Genomic DNA, 23,787 nt, shown 5'->3' with positions numbered 1-23,787 from the left:
TAATCTGCTGAAATTAATTCTGCACCTAAATGAGTCTAATCTGGTAGACTGGTCACAAAAAGTTTGCTAAGTTTTCATTATACCTATACAAAAACTACCTTACAATAATGATGAAATAGCCAGTAACAGTAAATAACAACATCACTGCAATTAGGAATATTTTATATTCTTAATTGAAAAGCTTTTCAAGAGCGATTTCTTTTAGGCCATAAGGTGAAATTAAAAGTTAAGAGTAGTTAATAAAATTCAATTTATCTTTTAAGATTAATTAGCTCATCAGTTGCATCTTGGTGGAGCTCAGTAAACAATTCCAACTTTAATATGTAGCGAGGGTCAATAAATAAGGGCATGCAAAATGTGGCTGGCCGAATTCCAAGTATTATAGGCCAAAGTGTGACACTGTTTTAGTACCTCACCACTTGCTCTCACCTCCCCAAGAGCCCTAATCCTATCACACTCTCTGCTCCTGCCTCCCGGACACACCTTTTAGAGTTACTTTTCTCCCGACTGACTGATCTTTGCCATGACATTAACTGAAAACTAGTAGGGAAAGGCAGACTTGAACTTAACTCCGTGGCCTCTCCCTGCTTCTAAACCTGAACGTTCTGATATTAGGTGGGGAGGACACAGCACATCAGACTCTCTGGTCTGTAACTCTGATTTCATAATCAAGAAAGAGGTCTATAGACACATAGATAATGGAACAGAGAACCCAGAAACAGGCCCACACGAGTTTGCAAGGTAGATGTAACTAATGTGATTATAATTTTCAATTTTTTCAAAATACAGTTTCTAGCGTTTTAAGCACCGATTCCATGTTAAAATTATATTTCCGACTCAACTTCCCTGTACGTTAAATACTTTCATGCAAGGAAGCCAAGATGGTCCCACTGAGCAAAGTTCTGTGGCGTTGAAGGAAGGCCCAAGGCACTTATGCTGTCTTCTTTGCTTCTCTCCCCCATCCCATGCTTCAGAAAAGGACACCTTACAAGTTCTCAAACATTTACTGTATCATTTGCTTAATTAATGAATTAACTCCAACTCTTCACATTCCAGAGCCTTCTACATTCCATCAGATGCCTTTGTTCCTGGTCTCTTCTGACAGATATTTTCATAGCCCAGGTAACAAGGAACATTTGAGAGGAACTGTATATACTGATTACCAAAGTTATTTTTACCAAAGGGTAAGAGCCAAAAACAGTACAGTGTCAAATTTAGTCGTCTTATAAAAACTACATTTAAAAATGCATTCTTATTCTCAAGGTAGAAGGAAGCATGTTTTAGATAGTAGGATAATACTTGTATCCCACTCATTAGGAAAAACCTAATGGATTAATTACCTCTCCCTGGATCTCTGAAAACTGCAAAATGAAGGACGTCTCCAAAAGAAAAGAAAAAAAACAACATGAGTCTTTGAGATTTTCCAGAACAATTTCTTTAGTAATCTCTCCTTGAGGATTTTGTGTGAAAATTATTACAGATAAAGCAACTGAAGACCTTCTCAAACCACTACTTACCAAAGAATAAAATCTTCTACCTACTATAAAGGGTAGAGAATAAAATTTTTTAATTTTAATTTATTTAATTTTTTTCAATAGGTAATTTGTTCCCATGATCCAAAAACCAAGTAATATAAAAAGGTACACAGTGAGAAGCCTCCTACCTCAGGTGCCCACATGCTTCTACTCTCTCCCCAGGCAGATAAGCAAGGGTATCTGTTTATCATATATCCTTATAGGGTTTCCTGCGTGTATGTGAGCAAATCTATAAACAGCCACACGCACTTCTCTGTTTCCCTCCTTTTATAATTCAAATGGCAGCATACTGTGCTGCACTGCATTTTTAATCACTGAGTATATCCTGGTGATCTTCCACATTAGTACCTGGAGGGGTTCCTAATTATTTTTTACAGCTGTATAGTATCCCATTTACTTATGTGTGTGCACGAGCACGTGCGCACACTCACAGGGAGAAAATAGATTTAACCAGACCAAACCAACGGACATTTAGCTTGTTTCCAATCTTCTGCCATTATAAACAATGTGGCAACGGGCACCCTCATATATATGTCATTTCATATGTCTATGAGCACTGCTGCTGTGTAAAGGGGTTTAATAGGACTTGGATAATTTGTATGTCAACTAGTTTAAACACTACCCTGAGGAATTCTATTATGCACAGCATTATAACAATTTTGAATTCAAAGCAATGCCATATTTGACGATGTTTTTCATTGTTTCATTTAAAAGGTCAAAGGGAGGAATCTCTGTTCCTTGCTGCTATTGGTGAGGGAAATGCTTCTTTTCTCGCTAGTAAGAAAATACAATTTTAAAAATATTTATTTTCCTTAAAAATCTTTTAAGAGGCCCTGCTTTAAATGACAAAACTACTGAGGGCCCCTCGCCCACAAACGGGGGAGCCACTCTGTGCTCCCTGCTGAAGTGAGCCTGGAATCAAACCCTCTTTGCTGAGTGTTCTTATCACTTTGTTTCCTAGTATCAGCTATGATCCTCTGTCACCTGAATTTCCTTACTCATTCAACAGGTCCATCCATTAAATCTTACAACACTTTTCCTCCACCTTTCCCCTAGTGAAAAGCAAAAGGTCTCTGATTTTGGTATGTGGACATTCATAAAACCTACTGATCTGGACACAAGCAGGAAGTCAAGTGATGCCCGAGGTGACAGTGATGGGGTGGATGGAATCCCAGCCATACCTGGTAACCATTCAGGGCCCATGGGGGCCAGCAGCTCACAAGAAGATAAAATAATAGCTCCACAGCTAACTGGGAGCACAGTTAGTAATGGGGAGCTGGCCTTTCTGTTTTCCCTGACAAGACCTCCACTGTCCGTCAGAGGCTGGGGACTGCTGTGCTTGCAGAGGGGTGAGAGAGGCCAAGTTCTGAGGAAGACTGCAAACTGCTGCAACAGGAGAAAAGGGTCCTTCACTGCTCGGAGGCGTCTGACGAAAACTGAAAATACATGCTGAAATAGAGCGGACCGAGCCAGATCCTTGCTGCTGGGACGGCACCAGGACACCAGTAAAATCTGAGAAGGCAGAATCTCCTCATCTTCGCTAAGTTACCCAGGGGCCCCAGGACATCAAGATGACTGAAAAAGGGAAGGTCCTGGTAGAGTAACAAAAATGTGTAATTTATTTACTCATTTAATATATGCCCTGCTGGGACTTCCCTGGCGGTCCAGTGGTTAGGACTCTGCGCTTCCACTGCAGGGGGCAAGGGTTCGATCCCTGGTCAGGGAACTAAGATCCTGCAAGCCGCGCAGCGTGGCCAAAAAAAACCCAAAAAACAAACAAACAAAAAACCCCCCCAAAACACATCCTGCTTCTCCCCAGTCCTCCACAGAAGAGCCTGCCCTGGGAAAGGCCTCCAATAAACTCTTCACTCTCACACCCAAAATAGCCTTTTCAGTCCTCATTTCGGTCTCTGAGGAGTCTGGAAGGAGTCCCTAAGCCGTCTTTCTCCAGCACCAGTTTCCAAGCCGCCCTCCTGCGCCTCCTCTCCTCTTTGAGGACTCTGGCCCGTCGTCGCCCTGGCCGGCTTCCCCTCCTGCGCAGGCCTGTAAGTCTCACCATCACGCCCGCACAGCCTCGCCTCTGTGCTCAAATCCCTCACGCTGTTCCAGCCAGGCCCTGAGCTCCCCAGTCTGTCTTCAGCTCAGGCTTCCAGACCCCTGAACTGGCAGACATAACCTTTTGTCCAAAATTGACCTCAATCATTTTCTTCCCCAAACCTGCCCCTGCAACATTCACCTCCCTGCACTGTCACCCAGAGCCCACGTCATCCTGTCTCCCCTTGGCTCCACCTTGTTCTTCATGTCGGCCGAGTTCTACAGCTTCCATCTCCTGAGCATGTCCTGAATCTCTCCCTCCCCCTCCCCACTGCTGAGACCTCTACCCCACCTGCTCTCCCCACCCTCACTTGTGCACTGGTAACTACATATTTCTACTATATACAGTATTCTAATGTAATTTTACACACCACAGCCAGGAACATGAGTGGGGTTTAGGTGGACTGTTTAAAAATACCCCTTCAAGTGACCCAGCTCCCCCGCTACTCCTAGGCACATCATATAGGAACTTCTGAAATAAGGCCCCTTTCTCTGGGCTCTACCCCACACTACACCCTCTCTGCTTTACTCATGCTCCTTCCTCCTTCCACACTTCTGTTCACACTCTTGCTTCAACCCCTTCCCTGCCTTGGGTGGACCTTATCCCCTTTCAGCATTAAGCTTATTGGGGGGGGGAGGGTTCCCCCTCTCCGCAGCCTCTCTCGGTCCCTGAATAATACCTATAAAAGTGCCCACTCCCTCCTCTGGGCTCCTACTCTACCTAGGCATACTTCTATTACAGCATCTGTGTTCCTCTATTCTGTTTATTTGGTGTAGATGAAACAATAATTCTTTTTCAAGCAGATACTACTGTTTTCTATTATTTTCTTCATTTAAACATAAGGAAACTAGGGTGAGAGAGAAAAGCTGAAGAAATTTTGGCTACTTTTTTCAAGGAATTTATGATAGAGGATTTGGGTTAGATGGATTTCAAAAAAAAAACCACAGTCATGGTTTTTTCTTATATTTTCCTTAAAATACTTGAGTTATTTATAATTAATAATGACACAATTTTCCAAAAACTCTGCTTTGTTTAGCTAATCACAACTATGCTATGATTATCGAGAGCCAATCACACCTGTCAGTGGACCCGTATCAAGGAGTACTAAACCTCAGCACACTTTCAGACACGTGGTAGGTGGTCAGTGAATTGATGAGCTGGAGAGCAATTTATTTGCCTATAAACACTGTGATATATATTTTTAAGATTCAGATTACTGGTAGTTTGCCTGAAATAGTAGGATATATACACATACATACATATTTATGTATTACCTCAGGTAAACTCCTAGTAGCCTAGATCTTAAAAATGAGTCTAATCGTTCATCAACGTCATTGTCTTTTTCTGAAGTTCTTATAAGGAAAATTTCAAACCTATACAAAGACAGATTGTAGAATATTTAACAAGAATAGAAAGAATAGTATAAGAATAGTGTAATGAATACCACTCAGCTTTGATAATGATTAAACGGCCAATCTTCTTTTATCTGTACCTGTATCTTCTTTCACTCTGACACAACTGCCTCGTGTCAGACCATTTCATACGACACCTCTGGCCTCCTCAAGGGTGAAGATATCGACACAGAGCACACTGCCTGCAGCTGGCAGCACCAACATCTAACGAGGTCCCTCAAAGAACGGCAGGCACAAAACTGCGTCACGTGACATCCAGTCACAATTTCAAGTGTGAGCCCTTTAAGCACATGATGATGAATTGTCTATGCTTAAAACTCTGTTATATTGGGGAAAGCTATATTAACAGGCAAGTAAATACATTCCAGCTAACAAAATTGCTGTTCGCTTATTTTTCTTTCTTCTAACAAATAATATTAACTTTTAGACATAATCTTACTCCTCACATATTTTCAGTCACTTCATCAATATTTTACTATTCAAAATCTGACATGAAGTTCCTTTTCTGACACAAACAGGAAGAATATTTTCAACAGAAGAACTTAAGCAACTGAATTGTTTTTTTAACCCTTAGAAAGTAGAGTAATAATAAGGTTTCGGTAACATTATTTTAACTGGCAGATAACAAGAAATGAACTCAACACTCTCCAATAAGTTTCACACAGTATAGAAAACTGGGAGAAAATTTGGCATGCAAAACTAGCGTGTGATATTTGAGAAGAGGAAAGCTGGAATGGGAAATGGGTTTAAGACTGATAGAAAATAGTTACAAACACTCACCTTGTTGCTACCTAGACTGTAGGATGGAATAAGATCCTGTCGGCTGCCAGACAGCTAAAAAAGAAATAAAGAGGGGGATTAGTCCTTCATGTGCAAAAGTACATAGATCTATGGCCCTGGAAATACAAGACTTTGAAAACCGAATCAACAGAATGTTGAAGTTGGATGGTATCAGAGAGGCCGTCAAGACCAAAGTTACAAACTAGACTAGTGGCCTTTGGGACACTGTCAGGTGCAGTTTTTAAAAAAAAATTGAATTGATTAACATTTTTAAGATGGGAGGTTTGTATAACATCAGATATCCAGCGTACACTGAGGCAACAGCTGGCTGGGCCCGAGTAAGAGACACTTCATTTGTTTATCCCCTTCTATTTAAAGGATACCAGGTTACTGGTTACCTTACCCTGTCCTAATCGGACAACTCCTTTCTCTGGGTATTGTAGCAAATGTATACACGCAAACTATTTATTTTAAACCATAGGATTCTAAATACCAAATCTCTGCACATACCAGTGTATTTTAGTAGATCATTTTCTGAAGGAGTGAGAAGATATTTACGCTGAGTTAAAGTGGTATTTTTTACTGCCTGAGAATGTTCCCAATCTTTCCGTCTGAGATCATCAGTGACGTCACTCAGTCTCGCGGGGCCACACGTGCCCTCCAGCCTGAGACCCATCCTGCCTCTCACTGGGACCTCTCCAACACCAAGGCTAAGGGTCAGTTGCTCTTTATTTCAATGCTTGTACCATGGTTTTTCTGGGTATCAAGTTCAGACAAAGGTGTACTATCTCTCATATTCATATCTTTATCAAAAGTAAGGAAAGAGAGATAAATCACAGTTTATAAACCTAGTCCGGACTTCTCCTCAATTTATAAGTAATTCAGTTTGGCCTAGAAAATTCAGTTTCCCTAGGCACTCGGCTAGTTTTGCTTTAGTACAACAAACACTCACCTAACAGAGTCACTGTGCCAGGCACTGGCGACATGAAGATAAATGAGAAACATTACAGAGGGACTCACATGGGTACCTTCCCTGTAAAATTAGGAAGGGCAGTGACAGAGGGGTGCACCGATGCTTCAGGGTAGAGAATGGGGACACTTAAATCAGTTCATAGAAGGAAATGATATCCGAGATGAGATTCAAAGGATGGGAAGGAGTTATCCAAGCAAAGAGGAGGAGCGAAAGCAGAGCACAGAATGGGGTCCCATGTACTCACTCTGTTCACATTTGGAGAGCTAATACTCCTCCTATTCAGCTTGCCTTTTCCCGTCAACTGTTCCTTCACTGCAACTTCCTGTCAGTCAGAGAAAATACAGACGAAAAATACACATGAGAGACACACTTCCAAAGTAACAGTATCTTAAAGCAGGCTCTGAGCTATGGGCACATTCCTAGTTCTTTAAACGACGGCTGTTACTTCACACGACGGAATGACTCAATTACCATCACTGTGGAAAACTCAAAGTTAATGAAACAGCTGACACGTTACCTGGATCATTCTTTTCTCTATCTACTGACGGCCCCCTTGAAGCTGGCCAGAAGTCAGTCCCAAGAGAAAGATTATTAAAAGCAGGCCATTCACTTTTATTTTTCATTAGTATTTTTGGTTAAAAAAAACAAAGTCTCAACACTGCCACATAAAACGGAGTTCAGGGTTTCTCTGAGGCTTAGGTTTACGGCTGACACTTCTGTTTTCCCTTCCAGAGATCCACTCCGAGGCTGTGGAGGCAAGGCAGGGCACAGCACTCTACCTTCTGCGACATTATGACCCAGTATCAAGGGATTTCTAAACTACTTCCTTAGCCACCAAGAGTTACATATTCTCCTCCACTACTTCCAGGCAACCAGATACCGTTTAGGGTCTTGGAAAAAGTAACTTTCCAGTAGTTTCTGTATCTTCAAAGACTTACCCAGCAAGTTTAATCTAAATTAATATGCTCCACTTAGAGGCTTCAAAAGTTTAGATGTAACAATACTGTGACTTGTGGAAAGTCAAACCCAGAGTCAGGCTGGGCTGGCACCACGGCCACCAGCTCTGTCGGCTGACCTGGCGAAGACGATCTAACGTGAGAAGGTTCTCCACTGCCAGCACGCTCCTGAGGTATTTCTCAATATACGCCTCCGAGTCGGCAGAAGCCGTGTTTTCAACATTAGCTGCCATTCTTGCTAATGCTTCTCGTTCCTCTACTCCCTGGGCATCCTGGAGAATGGAAAATTGTGTATTAAAATTAAGTACCTTGCAGAAGAAAATGTTACAAAAGCTTCCTGATCTATACAAATACACACAAGAGTACTGAACGAACAAATGGGATGTATTCCAAATTCCATTTTAAAGTCAGCTTTTGGAACTCAAAATGCATTTTCCCACAGAAATCATGGTATAAATGGTGGTTAGGTTCACTTGAAAGGCTGGTTAAACACAGAGCAGCTGAAACACAGCACATTTTCAACAAAACTGTTCTCTCCTACATTTCCATTGCAAACAAAGACATTCCTGGTTAGAAAGGATTTGGTGGGCTAGCTGGAAATCTAACCACAATAGTACTTCCTGAACATATCTTGGGGGGCCAGAGGGAGGACTGAGGAGCTGGGGTAACAGCTGGATACGTGTGGGATCCAAACAACCCCCGCAGGAGACAGACACAGGTATGGAGGCTAAGAGTGGAAAGAAGGGCTGGGTTCCAACCCTTTTGCTAAGCAGCCTCCTACAGACTACATATTCCAAGTGTGGTCTCAATCCCTAACTCTGCAGTGGCAGAGGCCAAAGGCTGGAAGCTGACCAAGAAGAGAAGTAAGCAAGCAAATTCTCACTCGCCCAGCTCCCTGGACACAACTGGTCCAGGCATATACATGGGACGTTTGCAAGTCAGGGAGGGACTTTGTTAATTCAGTCAGGTATCTCAAGCTCATATGGCTCATAACAAAGTACTCTTCTCAGGAAAAATCAGATACTTTTCTTACTGGTGAGTTTGTTATAGTAACGTCAACGACTACAAAATATATATCCGCATGCCACTGCATCTTAAGATGCCATCGACTTTAAGAAAAGACATCTTATATACCACTAAGGAGGGGAAAAAAACTCTGCCAATTAACTTTAAGATATCATCAATTATGAGACACATTCTGACTTCAAAAATATTTTTTAAAATTTACATAAGCCTTATGGGCTTCCCTTGTGGCGCAGTGGTTAAGAACCTGCCTGCCAACACAGGGGACACGGGTTCGAGCCCTGGTCCAGGAAGATCCCACATGCCGCAGAGCAACTAAGCCCGTGCACCACAACTACTGAGTCTGCACTCTAGAGCCCGCGAGCCACAACTACTGAAGCCCGTGCGCCTAGAACCCATGCTCCACAACAAGAGAAGCAAGCCACCGCAACAAGAAGCCCGCACACTGCAATCAAGAGTAGCCCCTGCTCGCCGCAACTAGAGAAAGCCCGCGTGCAGCAACGAAGACCCAATGCAGCCAAAAATAAATCAATAAAATAAATAAATTTATGTTAAAAAAATTTACATAAGCCTTACAACGGAGAAAATATGGAAAAATTCAGAAGACAGCTTAAGTTCACAAAACTTTTGTCTCCTACAGTAATTCGTTTGGGCCCAGGAATCGTCCTCATTTTACAAATGAGGAAAGAGGAAGGTCGCATAATTAGCAAAATAAGCGAGACTAGAATTAGGTCTCCTGACTCCTGATAGACTATGCTTTTTACCACTGGACATGGAATACTTTTTGGTATCTGAAGGGAACAGACATTATCCTGATTTTCTAAGAAAGAGGATACCTGAGTTTTAAAGAAATGTATATATTATATATCCACGTTATCCACACAAGATATAAAACATTTCCATCTCTTATCAAGAAATAAAACATTTCCATTTCCTCAGAAAGTTCGACCCCTACCCTTCCCCCAAGGCAAGATCGTTTCTTTCACCACAGATTAGTTCATCTGTTTTAGAAGTTCACATAAATGGAATGACACCCTTTGGCACCTGGCTTTTCACTTAGCATAGTGATTTAGAGATTCGTTCACATAGTTCATTTCTTTGTATGGCTGAGTAATATTCCACAGTATGGATATGCCACAATTTATTTATCCATTCATCTGTTGATGGATGTTTGGGTTGTTTCCAGTTTTAGGTTATTTTGAATTAAGCTGCTTTGAATATTCCTGTGCAGATCTTTATGGATATATGCTTTCATTTCTCTTGGGTAAGGACCTAGAAGTAGAATTACTGGGTCACAGCACAGGTGTCTATTTAACTTTATGATCAACTGCCAGTGGTTGTATCATTTTACACTCCCATTAGCAATGAAAGCATTCTAGTTGCTTTAAAAAAAAAAAAAAAAAAAGGAAGAAAGGCGAAACCATCTCTTGTTGCTCTCTGGTCTATGACCACTTCTTTTTGCTACCAAGCCCTCAAAGCTTCTGTAATATGGAACACAGAACTTTTCCAGGCTTTTTCATGATGAATTCTAGCTTTTAAGAAGCTTTTTATTTTATTTTGAAATAAAAAATAAACTAGTGTAGTCCTTACACTATAAACTTTAAATCTCACTTCTCCTTTTTCTTCATCATCAGGATTTGACAATGTGACCCTAACACTTCCCAACTTAGACGTTTAGCTAATCATTAACAGGTAGCCCCATCACGTGAGGCTATATGTTTATCTTTCTGCTGATTTCCCCACATTTCCGCCCTTTGAAAAACCGTATCACCTGAAGAATAAAAGCACTGTTAAAGAAGATAAGAAAACTACAAATGGGGGACCTTCCCTGGTTGTGCAGTAGTTAAGAATCCGCCTGCCAATGCAGGGGACACAGGTTCGAGCCCTGGTCCAGGAAGATCCCACATGCCGCGGAGCATCTAAGCCCGTGCACCACAACTACTGAGCCTGCACTCTAGAGCCTGCGAGCCACAACTACTGAGCCCACGTGCCACAACTACTGAAGCCCGCGCACCAAAAGCCCATGCTCCACAACAGAGAAGCCACCGCAATGAGAAGCCTGTGCACCGCAACGAAGAGTAGCCCCCGCTCGCCACAACTAGAGAAAGCCCATGCTCAGCAATGAAGACCCAACACAGCCAAAAATAAAATTTAAAAAAAAAACTACAAATGAGGAGAGAAGAGAAGAAAGATGATGGGAGAAAAGGAAAAACTGAAGATAGTTCACTGCAAGTGTCACTGTTTCTCAACTGCATTCAAACCGTTTTATAGAGTTAAGATCTGAAACAACTGGAAAAAAGAGAAAACACTCAGATACAGAGAATAAACAGTAAATCTCTAGCCCCACATATAAGTATACAAAGAGTAATATATTCCAGATCCAAGATTTTGCAGCTTGTCTAACTCGAAAAGGGGCTCAATTTTTAAATGGTCAGCAGGCTCCAAATTAAATAAACAGTTAATATGTGCTATGTAAGCCTAATACTTTGAAGGTCCAGGAAAGAATGAGTCACTACTTGACATTATTTGAGAGGAAAAGTGTTCTGTGATATAAGAACTCTAAAACAAAGCCTAAGTACTGTGCAATCTTTTCACTCTTCCAAAACCTGATCTGTCTTAAAATATATATTGTCCATCTATTGTTCAAATAATCAACAGAATCAATCAACAAGCACTGAGCCCTTGAATCAAGAGAATGAAGGCACCATGGATGGTGTGCTTAGGAGGGAGTGCTCGCCCCAGGGTCCCATTCCCATTTTCCACCCTCAAGGGCAGCACAGTCTGGACCTCCCCACTCACTCCCCGATTCTGGGTAGTCAATGTGGCAGAAGGAACCACTCTTGTCTTTTTCGTCGGGTCCTTTTCTTAGACCCCTCACTTCTCCTACTCCTGTAAGGAAGGCCTCGTTACTAGCTATGCCAATAACCAAGTGAATAAATCTGTCTAAATCAGGAATTAAGTACTAGGAAGCATATATAAACTACATCCTCTAGCAAGCTCCTGTCAGGGGTATTTTCAGCTCTGTTTGATTCCTGTGCATATCTGAATTAGCTCAGAAAGAGAAATAATAATAGTAACTATAATAATAATAGAAATTACAATTTATTGTTTAGCATGTACACAACAATTTGTGTATATTGTCTCATTTAATCCTTAAAAACAACCCTGTACAGAAGGTATCACTAACCCAATTTGATAAATGAAAAAATTTAGGCTCAAAGTAACTTACCCAAGTTCACGTCACTAAGAGGTGACAGAAACAAGATTTCTGTTTCATTCCAAAATGAAACCCTGAAACTCTATGTTATGCTGTGTTGCCTTCCTTCAAGGGTTATACCCTCTTCTGTGGGTAAAAAGGTGTTGATTTGCTTTTCAAAAGATTCTTCTTTAACAAAATACTAAAACCAAAACCTTTAAAGCCACACAAGTACATTTTACTCTGAATCAAATTAAGATTAGGAAATTCCTCTACAAATCTATAGCATTTTCCTAAACATACATTTTCATTTAACACACATTTCTTGGGTAGGTGACTTTTCAGGGAGTTAGCTCTTTCTACATGTTTATTTTTAGTAAATTCAAATTTCATATGATCCTTCACCTCTGGAATATTGGAGACAATTTCAAAGGTCACTCCACAGCCTGGAATAGAACTTCGATGTGACATCTTTTTTAGGAGACTCTGAGCAAAACCCTAGAGAAAAACAAAATAGAAGATATAGTTTCCCACCTCAAAAACTGAGTTTTCATTAACAAAGAGACAGCATAAACGACACCACATTCACTCTAACCAAAAACGAAAAGAACATACTTCCAATGTAAGTCAGAATCCAAATCACTACATGTAAGTTCCTCAACTTTGTCTTAGTGCCCCAAACCAATTTATATGATGCCTGCCACGTGACAGGTCCCATACCGAATATATGAAAAGGACAAACCCTAAACTCTGGAACCACACTAGGCAGCTGGTTCAACTCTGCTTAAAGGCTACAGAAATAAGACTGTTGACTTCTACAAGATAAAATGACCTTCTAACGAAGATGTAAGGAAGGGCTGGTGACCCTTATCCTTTTTTTTTTTTTTTTTTTCTTTCCAGCACGATGGACATCTTGCACTATGAATATTGACAAGTTCAGGCATTAATTCTTGACCAAAGCAGGATCGTTATGAAGAATGGTTTAAGAGTGCATGGTCATTGTTTATGCTGACTGCGCTCTTTGCATGGTTAAGAATTGAACTGTTGAATTAATGCACAGATGACTCATTTGAAGATGCTGCTAAGACCGAACATCCTGTAGAGGTTGAAGAGCGCAGGGATGAGGGCAGAATATAATTGGTGAATAAAGAGAAGAGGAAGAGAGAATATTAAACTGACACTGAACCTTTTTCCCTCATGCAAAAGCCAAGTAGGAAATAGGTAAAAACCCCCAAACAGAATAGGAAAAAAGCTGTTTGGTCTCAGAAGTACATATTTTCACAAACTTAATAATAATTCAGTGATCTTTAGTTAACTTTTTAAAAGATTTTAGCCTCTTAGAATGCAAGAGCCTCTTTTTTTTTTTTTTTTAAGAGCCTCTTAGAATGCATTTATTTCTTCCCTTCACTCTTGACTCCAGCCTTACAAGGTGGTGCAGTGGTTAGGAATCCGCTTACCAATGCAGGGGACATGATTCGAGCCCTGGTCCGGGAAGATCCCACATGCTGCGGAGCAAAGAAGCCCGTGCGCCACAACTACTGAGCCTGCACTCTAGAGCCCGCAAGCCACAACTACTGAGCCCACGTGCCACAACTACTGAAGCCCGTGAGCCTAGAGCCCGTGCTCCCCAACAAGAGAAGCCACCGCAATGAGAAGCCCACGCACGGCAACCAAGAGTAGCCCCCGCTCACTGCAACTAGAGAAAGCCTGCATGCAGCAACAAAGACCCAATGCAGCCAAAAATAAATAAATAAAATAAATAAATTTATTAAAAAGAAAAAAAAAAAGACTTCCGAGAAAAGGGAGACCAAGCAAAGAGTGAATGGGAGACACGGCATATACATCTACAGCTACCCCATGACCTGTATGTACTGATGCTGGATCGCCAAGCTAAAGAGCTGCAATTTTAACAGCATCACTGCCGGTCTTCATTCAAAGATTGATATCAGTGTGACATTTAGAACTAAAGATTAATTTTTAGGGGTGGAGATTACATCCAGGACTCTGTCAACCATGACTGTACTCTTCTAAATGAAAAGATTTATTTTCATCTGTCCTGGTTTTAGCCAGTGTATTGAGAAGAATCCCTAGAACCAACCTCCCAAATCGTATCATTGCAGAACCAACAGCAGAAATCCTTTATATTCTTATCTAGAAGTTTTCTACTAAACCAGTTCATACGGCACAAGGTCCTTCATAATCTAGCTGCAACTGTGTTGATGGCCACAGCCGTGGCCTCTGCGGCACACCCCGTCACACTCTGCTTCTCACGGTCTCCAAGCTGCCACGCCCTTTCCTTCGTCACCACCTCTGCACGGATATTTCCTCCTCTCGGGGAAACAGCCAGCGACCCCTCTGCCTGCCAACCACCCCTGCCTGCAACGGAGCAGCTCACGTACCTCCTCCTCTTTGAAGCCTTCCCTGACTGCGCTCTCACCCTCTGAGCTGCACTACCACAGTAGAAGAGAGTCGTCTGCTTACACACTCATAGGCCAGTGGACACTGGCTCTTTAAGGATGCAGATGATTTCTTATTCATCTTTTTACCCCAAAGCTTGACAGAGTACTCTCTCCACATACACAATCAGTGAGCCGGCAGAGAGGACTGAAAGAAAAGAAAGGCACGGAAAGCGAAGGGTGAGCAGCACAAGCCACTGCTCATCTGCGGCGAACGCTCTCATCTTGTAAGACCCAGATGAAAAGTCAGAGACAAAAACAGCGAACTTCGCCTTGACAGGGCCCTATGGCACCCAAAGGAAGGGCTGCGAGCTGTGACTCCGCAGTAACAAAGATTCAGGGTAACAATTCAGGGTCTTCTAGGAGGAAGTCAGGCTGACGGGTTCCAGGATTGAAGCAAGCACGGTTATAGGACAGCAATAGTCACCTGAAAGAGAAAAGCTCAGAGCTTCACAGAGCCTGGGGGGACAGCAGGCCAGAGCAATCCTTCCACAGCCCCGCCCTCGCGTCTGACCCAAAGTCATTTCTTCGACTAGGATCAACGACTCACCTGCCGGCCGTGAACACTGACACAAATGCGCTTGCGTAATACCAACTGCATGTCGGCCGGATGGCTGAGCTGGACCGTCACCCGCACGATGAGAAACACTCGCTCATCCGCAGGTGTGCCTTTACTCAGCTGAGGGCAGCTGTGCACTGCGGAATCCCAGGAGGCTTCCGCTCTCACCTGCAGAGAAGACAGAAGAGTCACCCCCTCCTCCTAACGCACAAACCCCCACAAGGAAACGTCTTGGCTTGGGCTGAAGTGGAACAGGCCAGTCAATGAGTGCAGTTCTGCTAAGAGAACTGCCCTGGGAGACCATGGGAATCCCAGGATGTGGCCCCAGGCACCTACTCGGGGGAGTACAGAGCGGGCTGTTCCTGGCCGGCAGCTAAAATTTATTTATTTTGAAAAATACTCAAACATAAAAGTTGCAAATTTAGTACAATGAACTCCTGTATTTCTTTCAGGTAGAGTCACCACCTGTTAACATTTTGCCCTTTTCCCTCTCTCTCACACAAACACACACAGTATTGCTGTTGTTTTTTGGGGTTTTTTTTTACTGAACCACTTTAGAGTAAGTTATAGACAGGTAACTCTGCATCCCTAAGTACTTCAGCAAGTATCTTCTAAGAGCAAGGACATCCTGTAACTTAACCATAGGACAATTATCATTTTCAGGAATTTAACATCAATACAATACTACTATATAATACAGAGTCCACATTCAAATGTTTCAACTGTTCTGACCCAGGATCACAAACTGCATTTAGCTGTCCTGTTCTTTTAGTCTACTTTCATCTAGGCTGGTTCCCCAGGCTTTCTTTGTCACTCATGGCACTGACTTATTAAAGAAGGGCGCAGGTCCACTGTTTTACAGAACGCACCGTAGTTCAAGTTTTGCGTCTTCAGAATACCACTCACTATGTGATGATGTGTCCTTCAAAGTATCACGTCGGCTTTCCTTAATATGTTTTATAATTTTTCCAACATGCTCCAAATTAGAAAATAAGCCCCCAGTGTATACCCATCACTCAGATTCAAATATTATCATGTGGTTTCATCTATTCTTTTTCCCCCTCATTAAGAAGTCTTTACTAAAGCATTTCGAAGTCAATCCCAAACACTGTGCCATTTTACCTCTATGTACCTCAGGAGCATTTCCCCAGAGAGTAGACCACTGCTGACCTGAACTATGAATTACTAACAAAGATCCTTTACCAGGAAAAGAAGTAAAACAGTGAATGGAAGTGATCTGATTGGTCTACTCCTTCTGGAAGTGGTTCCCTTCTTTCTGGAAATCATACTGAAAGGCTTTCATTTATATTTCTTGAGAAACGTAAGCGCTGAAATGATTACCTTGCTGACTGTTTTCAAAGGCTCGTGGAAAGGTTACAGAAACTACTTCTCATCCAGTCTCCCCGAGCTGTGCTTTATTTACCTCTCCGTCATGCTGTCTGACAATCTGCAGTTCGAAGAACTCGTCCTCTTCTTCTCCAGTCAGAGTAGCATCCCATCCACCAGCTTCTGGGTCATCAAGATTATCCTGAGAGCTGAAATCATCAGCTAAAAGCAGAGAAGTTCCATTAACTATGGAGATCATTTTAAAGCATAACCCCTACCAGCTAAATTTCAATGTGCTTAGTAGCAGAATTCTCCTGCCTCAAATTTCATTTGCTTTTTGGCTCTGAAATCTTACATCACACAGATGACGACCATTAAACAGTTCACAGATCTTAGAGATGGAAAACGCCTCCAGAAATTACCTAAATCCAATCTCCTACCTCCGTGCCTTATTTTACATGGAAGGCAACCGAAGCCAAGAAACCCAAGAGGTTACTCCAGGTCAGCCCATAAATGTTAATGATAGGATTAGAACCCCAATTCCCTGTCTTTTAGTGCACTGAAGAAATGAGAGTGAGAGTGATTCCAATCATCTGACAGTTAAGAAACTGAAGGGCTGCCCTGTGGCCCTTTGGTTATTCATTTCCAAGCCTGGCCCTCCCAACTCCCTATGCATCTTAAGCTTGCAAGTAAACGTCAAAAGTATTTCTTCTAGTACGTGGGCTTGTGTGGACTAAGAACGAGCATAGGCTGAACAGGGTGCTGTTCCTGTCTTGCAATATCCATACTAACAGGTCTTCTTGAAGCTTATTCTCGTCCCCTTTCTAACCCTCCTACACACACACACCCCTCAGCTATCTAGGAACCTCAGGTAAGAACAAGACAGAGTCGCCCTCAGTCTCCAAGGCTCAAGAGAACAAGGCAGGATGGAGTGCTGTGGCAATACATTAAAACCCCGACGGGTGGACGTACGGTGCAAGTGGCTAAGTGTTCTTCTCTGACTCCGTGTGTGTATGAAAAACTCCCACAGGTCCAAGTAAGCCAAGCAGCACAGGACGCTAAATACCTGAGATGCTGTAACGCACTTTCAGGGCAGAAGAAAACCACTGAGGACATCCAAGCTTGTCTATTTAGGATGGTTCATTTTAATACACAGTTCTTCTGCAGATGTCTTTGGAATTTAAATGCTGACTTTCAAACTTATTTTTAGCTCTTTAATCTACCTTTTCATTTTTATTTCCCTCCTCAGACAGAATATATGTAAAATGTAGCCACATCCAAAATATTTTACATGAGGGGGAAAAAAATGACATTTAAAAAAAAAAATAGGCAATGCAGGGATGAATGGTACAAGAACTCACAGATAAAGTGAGAAATTCATTAGGTAATGCTAAGAAGACACCAGATAAAAGAAACATGCTACATAAGCATCACTAGTTATTAGTCCTTTCTGGAGAGGAGTCCTCCTGAGAATTAAAGAAGAAAATATCTTAAGTGTGGAAAACATTACTACCATCCTAAATTGATGGGAGAACAAAGCACACAGTGCAGTATGGGTTGTAGAATGAAATGTGAGACCACATCATGATGAGACATACCTATCACTGTTAAAAAAAATACTATCCTTACAGGAAATTCATTCTTTGTCAAGGATTAGAGTCCTTTGGCACACATAAAACAGACCCAAACCTTAGGCTTACAGAATTGCCTAACTGCATACTTTGTTAGAATGTAAGTGTTACTTGGACACTAATTTGTCAGAGCTGCCTTCGGAAGGCACCTCTTAACTTACCATTTAAGTCAAGGAATATAACAGGAATGTGTGTTTCCATCCCAGGAACCGGCGTCCTAGAACATAACGAACAACAGCACCTCAAATAAAGCAGCCTTTCTCAGCGGCATGTGCTTCACGACTCAGCCTTCACACATTCAGAGCAATTACAGGTCAACCAATGATAATTCTGGGTACTGGGTTAGCCATAATTTCACATCAGAGATGCCACAAAGACTTAACTGTCACTGCTGCTTCTTTTCTCTGGTGCTTCCATGTATAATAATCATATGCTCTGATATCAGAACTTAGTCTTAGAAAACACATATGCCTGTTCATCACTGAAGGTGAAGCTCCCTTGTTTAAACGTGCTTTCTTATAAAGTTATATACCTAAGGGCCCCATGTGGCTTAATTTACTATTTTTAATTTCTATAAAGTGGCAGAGAACATTTGCTGACAGTTCAGTTTAAGCTAGCACCAAAATCAAAAACACCTGGTGACGCGATTTTATTATGACTGAATAGTCTTTTAAGGGAATGACCCAAGTAATTAACATATTAACTGTTTTTTTAAATGCTAAGTGCAATGGTACTAAATATTGATTTAGATTCTCAGAAATCTTAATTACTTGGGCCAAAAACAGTATCACTTAATAAAACAGTTTTAGGCCACAGTTATTCCAACTCATGAAAATAATTTAACACCTCCTCTAATTAAAACACCTTTTTTCCCACACGCTACGGTAAGTCACCCATTGATCAAAGCAGAGGCAACACTCATAGAGAAAGCGGGCAGCTCCGCGAGCACAGCGAACTTCAGAAGACGCAGGGCAGCACCTATACCATTCTGCCGGGGCCCCTGGAATCGCACTGCCGGCCGAGGGGACCATGACCGCGTTCCTCTCCTCCGTCAGAGTCAACCTCATCTCGAGGAGTTGAGCTTCCCGGTCGGCATCGTCCTCTGTTTTATCTAGAACACCAAGAATGAGGGTCAAATACAGGTGTCCCGCTTCTTGCCTGCTGTTTACGCTTTGTCCTACGTTATCCACAGGATGTTCCTATATTCCACCTATTGGTTGAGGGGGGGTTCACTAGCAACTTATTACTTCCCTAATTCGTGATAAAAAGCTCACGATAAAAAACTAACTATGAGCTAGCGAGGCTGGTGTGCTCTCACAGAGAGGCCGTCTTCAGTTCATGGAAGGCCTATGGTGGAACAGCACAGGAATGATCTCTTGGAGAGGCAGAGGGCTCAAGTGCCTCTGGACCAGAAATCAAGACATGTTAGCATCTTCCTTTAGTTATTTCTGAGGGACAATGTTTACTGCACATACTCTATTTCCTCTTTGTTGGGGGGGGAAGGGAGACCTATGCAAAGACATCCTTACAATTGGATAACTGTCCTTTTGAAAGGATGTGACACCAATAAGCGCCATTCCTATGTTCTCGCCATTCCCACTACTGATGTGTTTGTCTACTTTTATTTCATGTAACTGCAAATGGGAATTAGCAACACACTGATTTGCGGGGCGGGGGGGGGGGGCGGCGATATTAGAAGTTGCTTTTCATACCATGTTTACTGACAAGCTTTTGCAGTTGTTGATCTAAGTACTCCTGACGCTTTGTTAATGCATTTAGCCATTTTCTACGTAGTCTCTCTAAATCCCGATCCTAGAAGCAAACAAGGGGATTATAGTAAATATAATGTCAAGACAATATATCTGAAACCAATACTCTATCTTACCTTACTCTAATATGCTTCAGAAATGTAAAGTATTATACCCTAGCATTTTTATTACCACTACTAGTTGACTCCAACCATTATTCAGAATAGAAACTTTCAGAAATTAAAGCATTACTGTCCTAGAGTAACACCATTTCTGAAAGGGCACTCTGATAATCCAGAACCAGTTTTATTTCTATTGGCTCAAAGGGTAGAACTCCAAGCACTCGTGCAGCTAAGATCTTCTACAAGGTCTCTTTGCCGGATAAAAATCACAAATACTACTCGATAATCCTCAAATTTATATCCCTTAGAACCATCAGAAGAACTCTTCAAATTTCTTAACTACAGCCTTCAACATGTTTCACCAGTATCTACAAATCATGTAAGTGCTTCTCTCCCTAGTTTCTGTGGGTTTTTTGGGGGGTGGTGGGCGGGACGTTACCAACAGACTAACAACTCTACCGGCCAACACCTGACTGTGCACCCATCTTACCTCATTTCCTTCTGTAATAAAGTTACGTGACTGGGTAGGTCAGTGGAAGGCTGAGCATATTGGGAGTATCTGGATTTCACTAAGGCACTTAACCAAACAGCTCATGACATTCTTGTGGACAAGAAGGAGAAATGTGCAATGGATCTACTTGGAAGAAATTACAGAAGACTGAAATATCACATCCAAAGAATAGTGATTAATGGAATAACGTCAGCTTGAAAGAAGTCCCGACGGTTGCGCCACAGGACTCTGTATTTAACCCTCAATACTTTTATCAGCGACTTATAGGAAAGCAGACATTTTTATCCAATTAGAATGAAGCCAAACCAGGAGGGTGACTGCGCTGGCTGACATAATCAGGATCCAAAGAGCTCTGACGGTGCTAAACGATGACTAACCAGACTCACAAAATACAATTTATCAGACGTAAACACAATCTTGCAGGAGATTAGGGAAAGAGGGGGAGGGGGACAAAAAACAAAACAAAACCTGTATGACTCCAGGAAGTAGGGAAAGGAGACGTGGCTTAAAGTATGGAAAATACCTAAGGGGCCTGGCTTGACTGAAGCCAAGTCTGTGACAGCTCTTCCAGGGAAAAAGGAGAGAAAAAGTGCAAGGAAGAGGCCCTGAAGAATGGATCTGCAGGGCGCTGGATGGGCAGCTCCAGGTTTGGAAAAGGATAACAGTCACAAATGATTGTTCCCTTCTCTGTTTTAACTTGAGACAAAGCAATATTTGAATCAAAACTAATTGTGCAGTTACTAAGTAACAGTATGGCGAGGCTCAGGAATGTGTAATTGAGTACTTTAATCAAGCTTATCTGACGAGGATAACCCTTGCTTCATTACCTGGTAACTGTCCATGTCCTCCTCTTCCTCCTAAAAGAAAAAATACATTATGCAGAGCCGAAACAATCATTTATCCAAGACTCAGACTACGCTAAACAAGTTTGAATCTTTTCCCACACTTTGTATTTTCTAATTTAACGAATATGCTTTTTCATCTCCCTCCCACGCTCACCCTCACTCTCGGTTTTACAGTTTTCAGGGAGTTGGAGTGCAACCTTGAGCTTCTCATAGGAAAGTGAAGAACACTCATTTGACCTTTTCGGGGAGCTAGTACAATACTCTCCCTGCTGGGTTTATAGTCCCACTCCCCAGGGGAAATCAAACACCTGCTGGCAAATAGTCTTTATGAGCCAGCAGGGGGTTTCTGCAGAGGGGTGGGGAGGGCGGTAATCACCGGCAGGCACTGAGGAGCTCCTGGAGGCTGAGACGTGTTAACCCTCAGTTTGCCGTGTACCAGGGAAAACCAACAAGCTGGTGCAGTGGTTCCACGCAAATGCAATAGTTAAAAAAAAAAAAAAAAAAAAAAAAAGAAAGAAAAGCAAAGAAAAAAAGATATCCAGGGAAATAAAATACTGAAAGAATTGTTTGTGGAAGGCAGTTTCCTGACAGGTTGCAAAAGACTCTCTTGTCTGGCTGGGTCTGTCAACAGAGACTTACATGGATGGTTTCATGAGTCTTGGGCGATCTGGGCGCCCTGACTTTTACACATCCAATGCCAACAGACAATATACATTCTTCCATCAGCGGTAAAGTCCCAGATTCCTGCACAGACTTCACTTCCACTTGGACTCGCCGGGACTGCCCCTGTATCACAGACAATTTTAAGAGTTTCTCAAAATCGGTTTCATTCCCAAAAATTTGGTTTAGAGAGACCCCTACAGGCTGATGTTGAGAAAAGCATTTATCTTTATAGAGATGTTATCTCACCATATCTTACATGTTTAGTAGTAAATTACAAATTCAAAAACTAATCAGAAACAAATATATGGCTTAGATATTTTTTCCAACCAAAAAAAAAACTTTAAAAGAAAACAATCTAACAAAGGAAATGCAAAAGGCTAGACAATATAAAATGTTCCACTTACTAATAAGCAAATTAAAATAAGCATGAAACACCTTTATTTTCACTTACTAAGCTAGCAATTATCTTTTAAAAAGGCAATTTACAATATTGTCCAAAGTTTACAAAAAAGGCAATTACATACACTGTTGGTGGGAATATAAATCGGTAAAGCTTTCTGCAGGGCAATTTGCCTTAAAAAATAAGTATCCCTTGACCCAGCAATTCAACTTTCTAGGAACCTGTTTTAAGTAAATAATCATATATGTACATAAAGAATCTTACAGCAATGTTAAGAATAACAAAAAATTAGAAGCAAATTAAATGTATAATATTGATAACTGCTTAAACTATAGTATATTAATGAAATATTTACATGGTCATTAAAATATTGCTATAGAAAAACATACATGATATATAAGTTAAAGGAGTACAGTGACAGATGTTAACTAGACTTCTTTTACAAAAGCAGATTACCAAATCCAGTATATATAGTATGATCCACTTTAAAAAATAAGCAATCAGAATAATAAGAATGATTACACTATCCTGAATTCACTGCTCTCATCCCAAAATAAAATAATTTTAAGCCGAGTTGCAAAATGAAGAATTGATCAGAGAGAAACTGTTCCTTCTTTAAGCATGTTTTCACAATAAACACTATGTGACTTTGAATATTCACAATGAAGTAATTTTTAAAAGAAAATTCCCAGTATCCCCAATCACTGACTTCAAAGTTGGTTTATACATTTTAGGAATGTAAAATAGAATTTGAAAAACAGAATCTGAACATGTAATTTCAAGTCAGTTACCTTTCCCCTCTTCCATTGGATTTTAATTCCCAAGAGCTTTGTATCATCAGGAAAATCAGCTTAGGCAATGATTGATCCTATCAAGCTAGATTTAAAGAGATGGGTTGCAGATGTCTTTGATTTAATATTTTCCAAGGACTATGCATCAGATATTTTGTGCAAAGAGTAACTCAGAAAACATTTTAATTGTCTGAAATAGTTTAGTCATTTCAATTAGCTACCTTTGGTTTTTACTTTGCCTGAGACAGGAAGTGACCTATTCTGAATGCGTGCCCAAGTGTTAAGGGTGAAGTACCTATACTTTGGGGGAGAATACAGGACAAGGAGAGAGAAAAATGGAGGGAAAAGATCCAGGAATGGCTTAATGTTTCACAGAAAAGCTTTGAACAGCTTTATGAATACATAAACTATTAGACTGAACTTCTTGTAACTGCCAATATTTGACCATTTTTTAACTACAGAACTAGCAAATGCATGCAGTTAATCTAATCAGTTCTCCTCTGCTACTTTCCTGTTGGAGAACAATAGGTTCCAATTTTGAAATGTATTGAATTCTAATAAGCCTACCATCCAAGGCCCTCCATGAACTAGCTGCCCCAATCCTTTATAACCTCTTCTGTTACTCTTTCTAGCTCTTCCTACATGTTACTGATACTTTCTACCCAAACTTACCTAATTCCACACTCTATCTTTATTCCTGACATTTATATATGAAGAACCCTTCCAACATGATTCTTTCACCACCCAGGTCAAGACGCACATCCT

At 41.3% G+C, this 23,787-nt stretch overlaps 1 protein-coding gene across 5 annotated transcripts in view; it reads right to left on the bottom strand.

Annotated features, from left to right (window-relative positions):
* The window catches only part of KIF13B (kinesin family member 13B), a 192,235-nt gene that overhangs the window by 41,622 nt on the left and 126,826 nt on the right, over nucleotides 1-23,787 (bottom strand). For all 5 annotated transcript variants that reach the window (XM_082402760.1, XM_082402761.1, XM_082402762.1 and 2 more), the window contains 11 exons: nucleotides 21,808-21,954; nucleotides 21,151-21,180; nucleotides 19,655-19,754; nucleotides 18,927-19,053; nucleotides 18,104-18,159; nucleotides 16,409-16,533; nucleotides 14,977-15,153; nucleotides 12,376-12,468; nucleotides 7,871-8,023; nucleotides 7,040-7,117; nucleotides 5,823-5,876 (listed from right to left, as the gene is read on the bottom strand). In XM_082402760.1, the coding sequence (XP_082258886.1) occupies nucleotides 5,823-5,876; nucleotides 7,040-7,117; nucleotides 7,871-8,023; nucleotides 12,376-12,468; nucleotides 14,977-15,153; nucleotides 16,409-16,533; nucleotides 18,104-18,159; nucleotides 18,927-19,053; nucleotides 19,655-19,754; nucleotides 21,151-21,180; nucleotides 21,808-21,954 (1,140 nt within the window). The remainder of the gene's footprint in view (nucleotides 1-5,822; nucleotides 5,877-7,039; nucleotides 7,118-7,870; nucleotides 8,024-12,375; nucleotides 12,469-14,976; nucleotides 15,154-16,408; nucleotides 16,534-18,103; nucleotides 18,160-18,926; nucleotides 19,054-19,654; nucleotides 19,755-21,150; nucleotides 21,181-21,807; nucleotides 21,955-23,787) is intronic.

This window comes from Balaenoptera borealis (genome assembly GCF_965194805.1).
Source record: "Balaenoptera borealis genome assembly, chromosome: 8".
NCBI lineage: Eukaryota > Metazoa > Chordata > Mammalia > Artiodactyla > Balaenopteridae > Balaenoptera > Balaenoptera borealis.
This window is presented reverse-complemented; position numbering and strand designations above follow the sequence as displayed.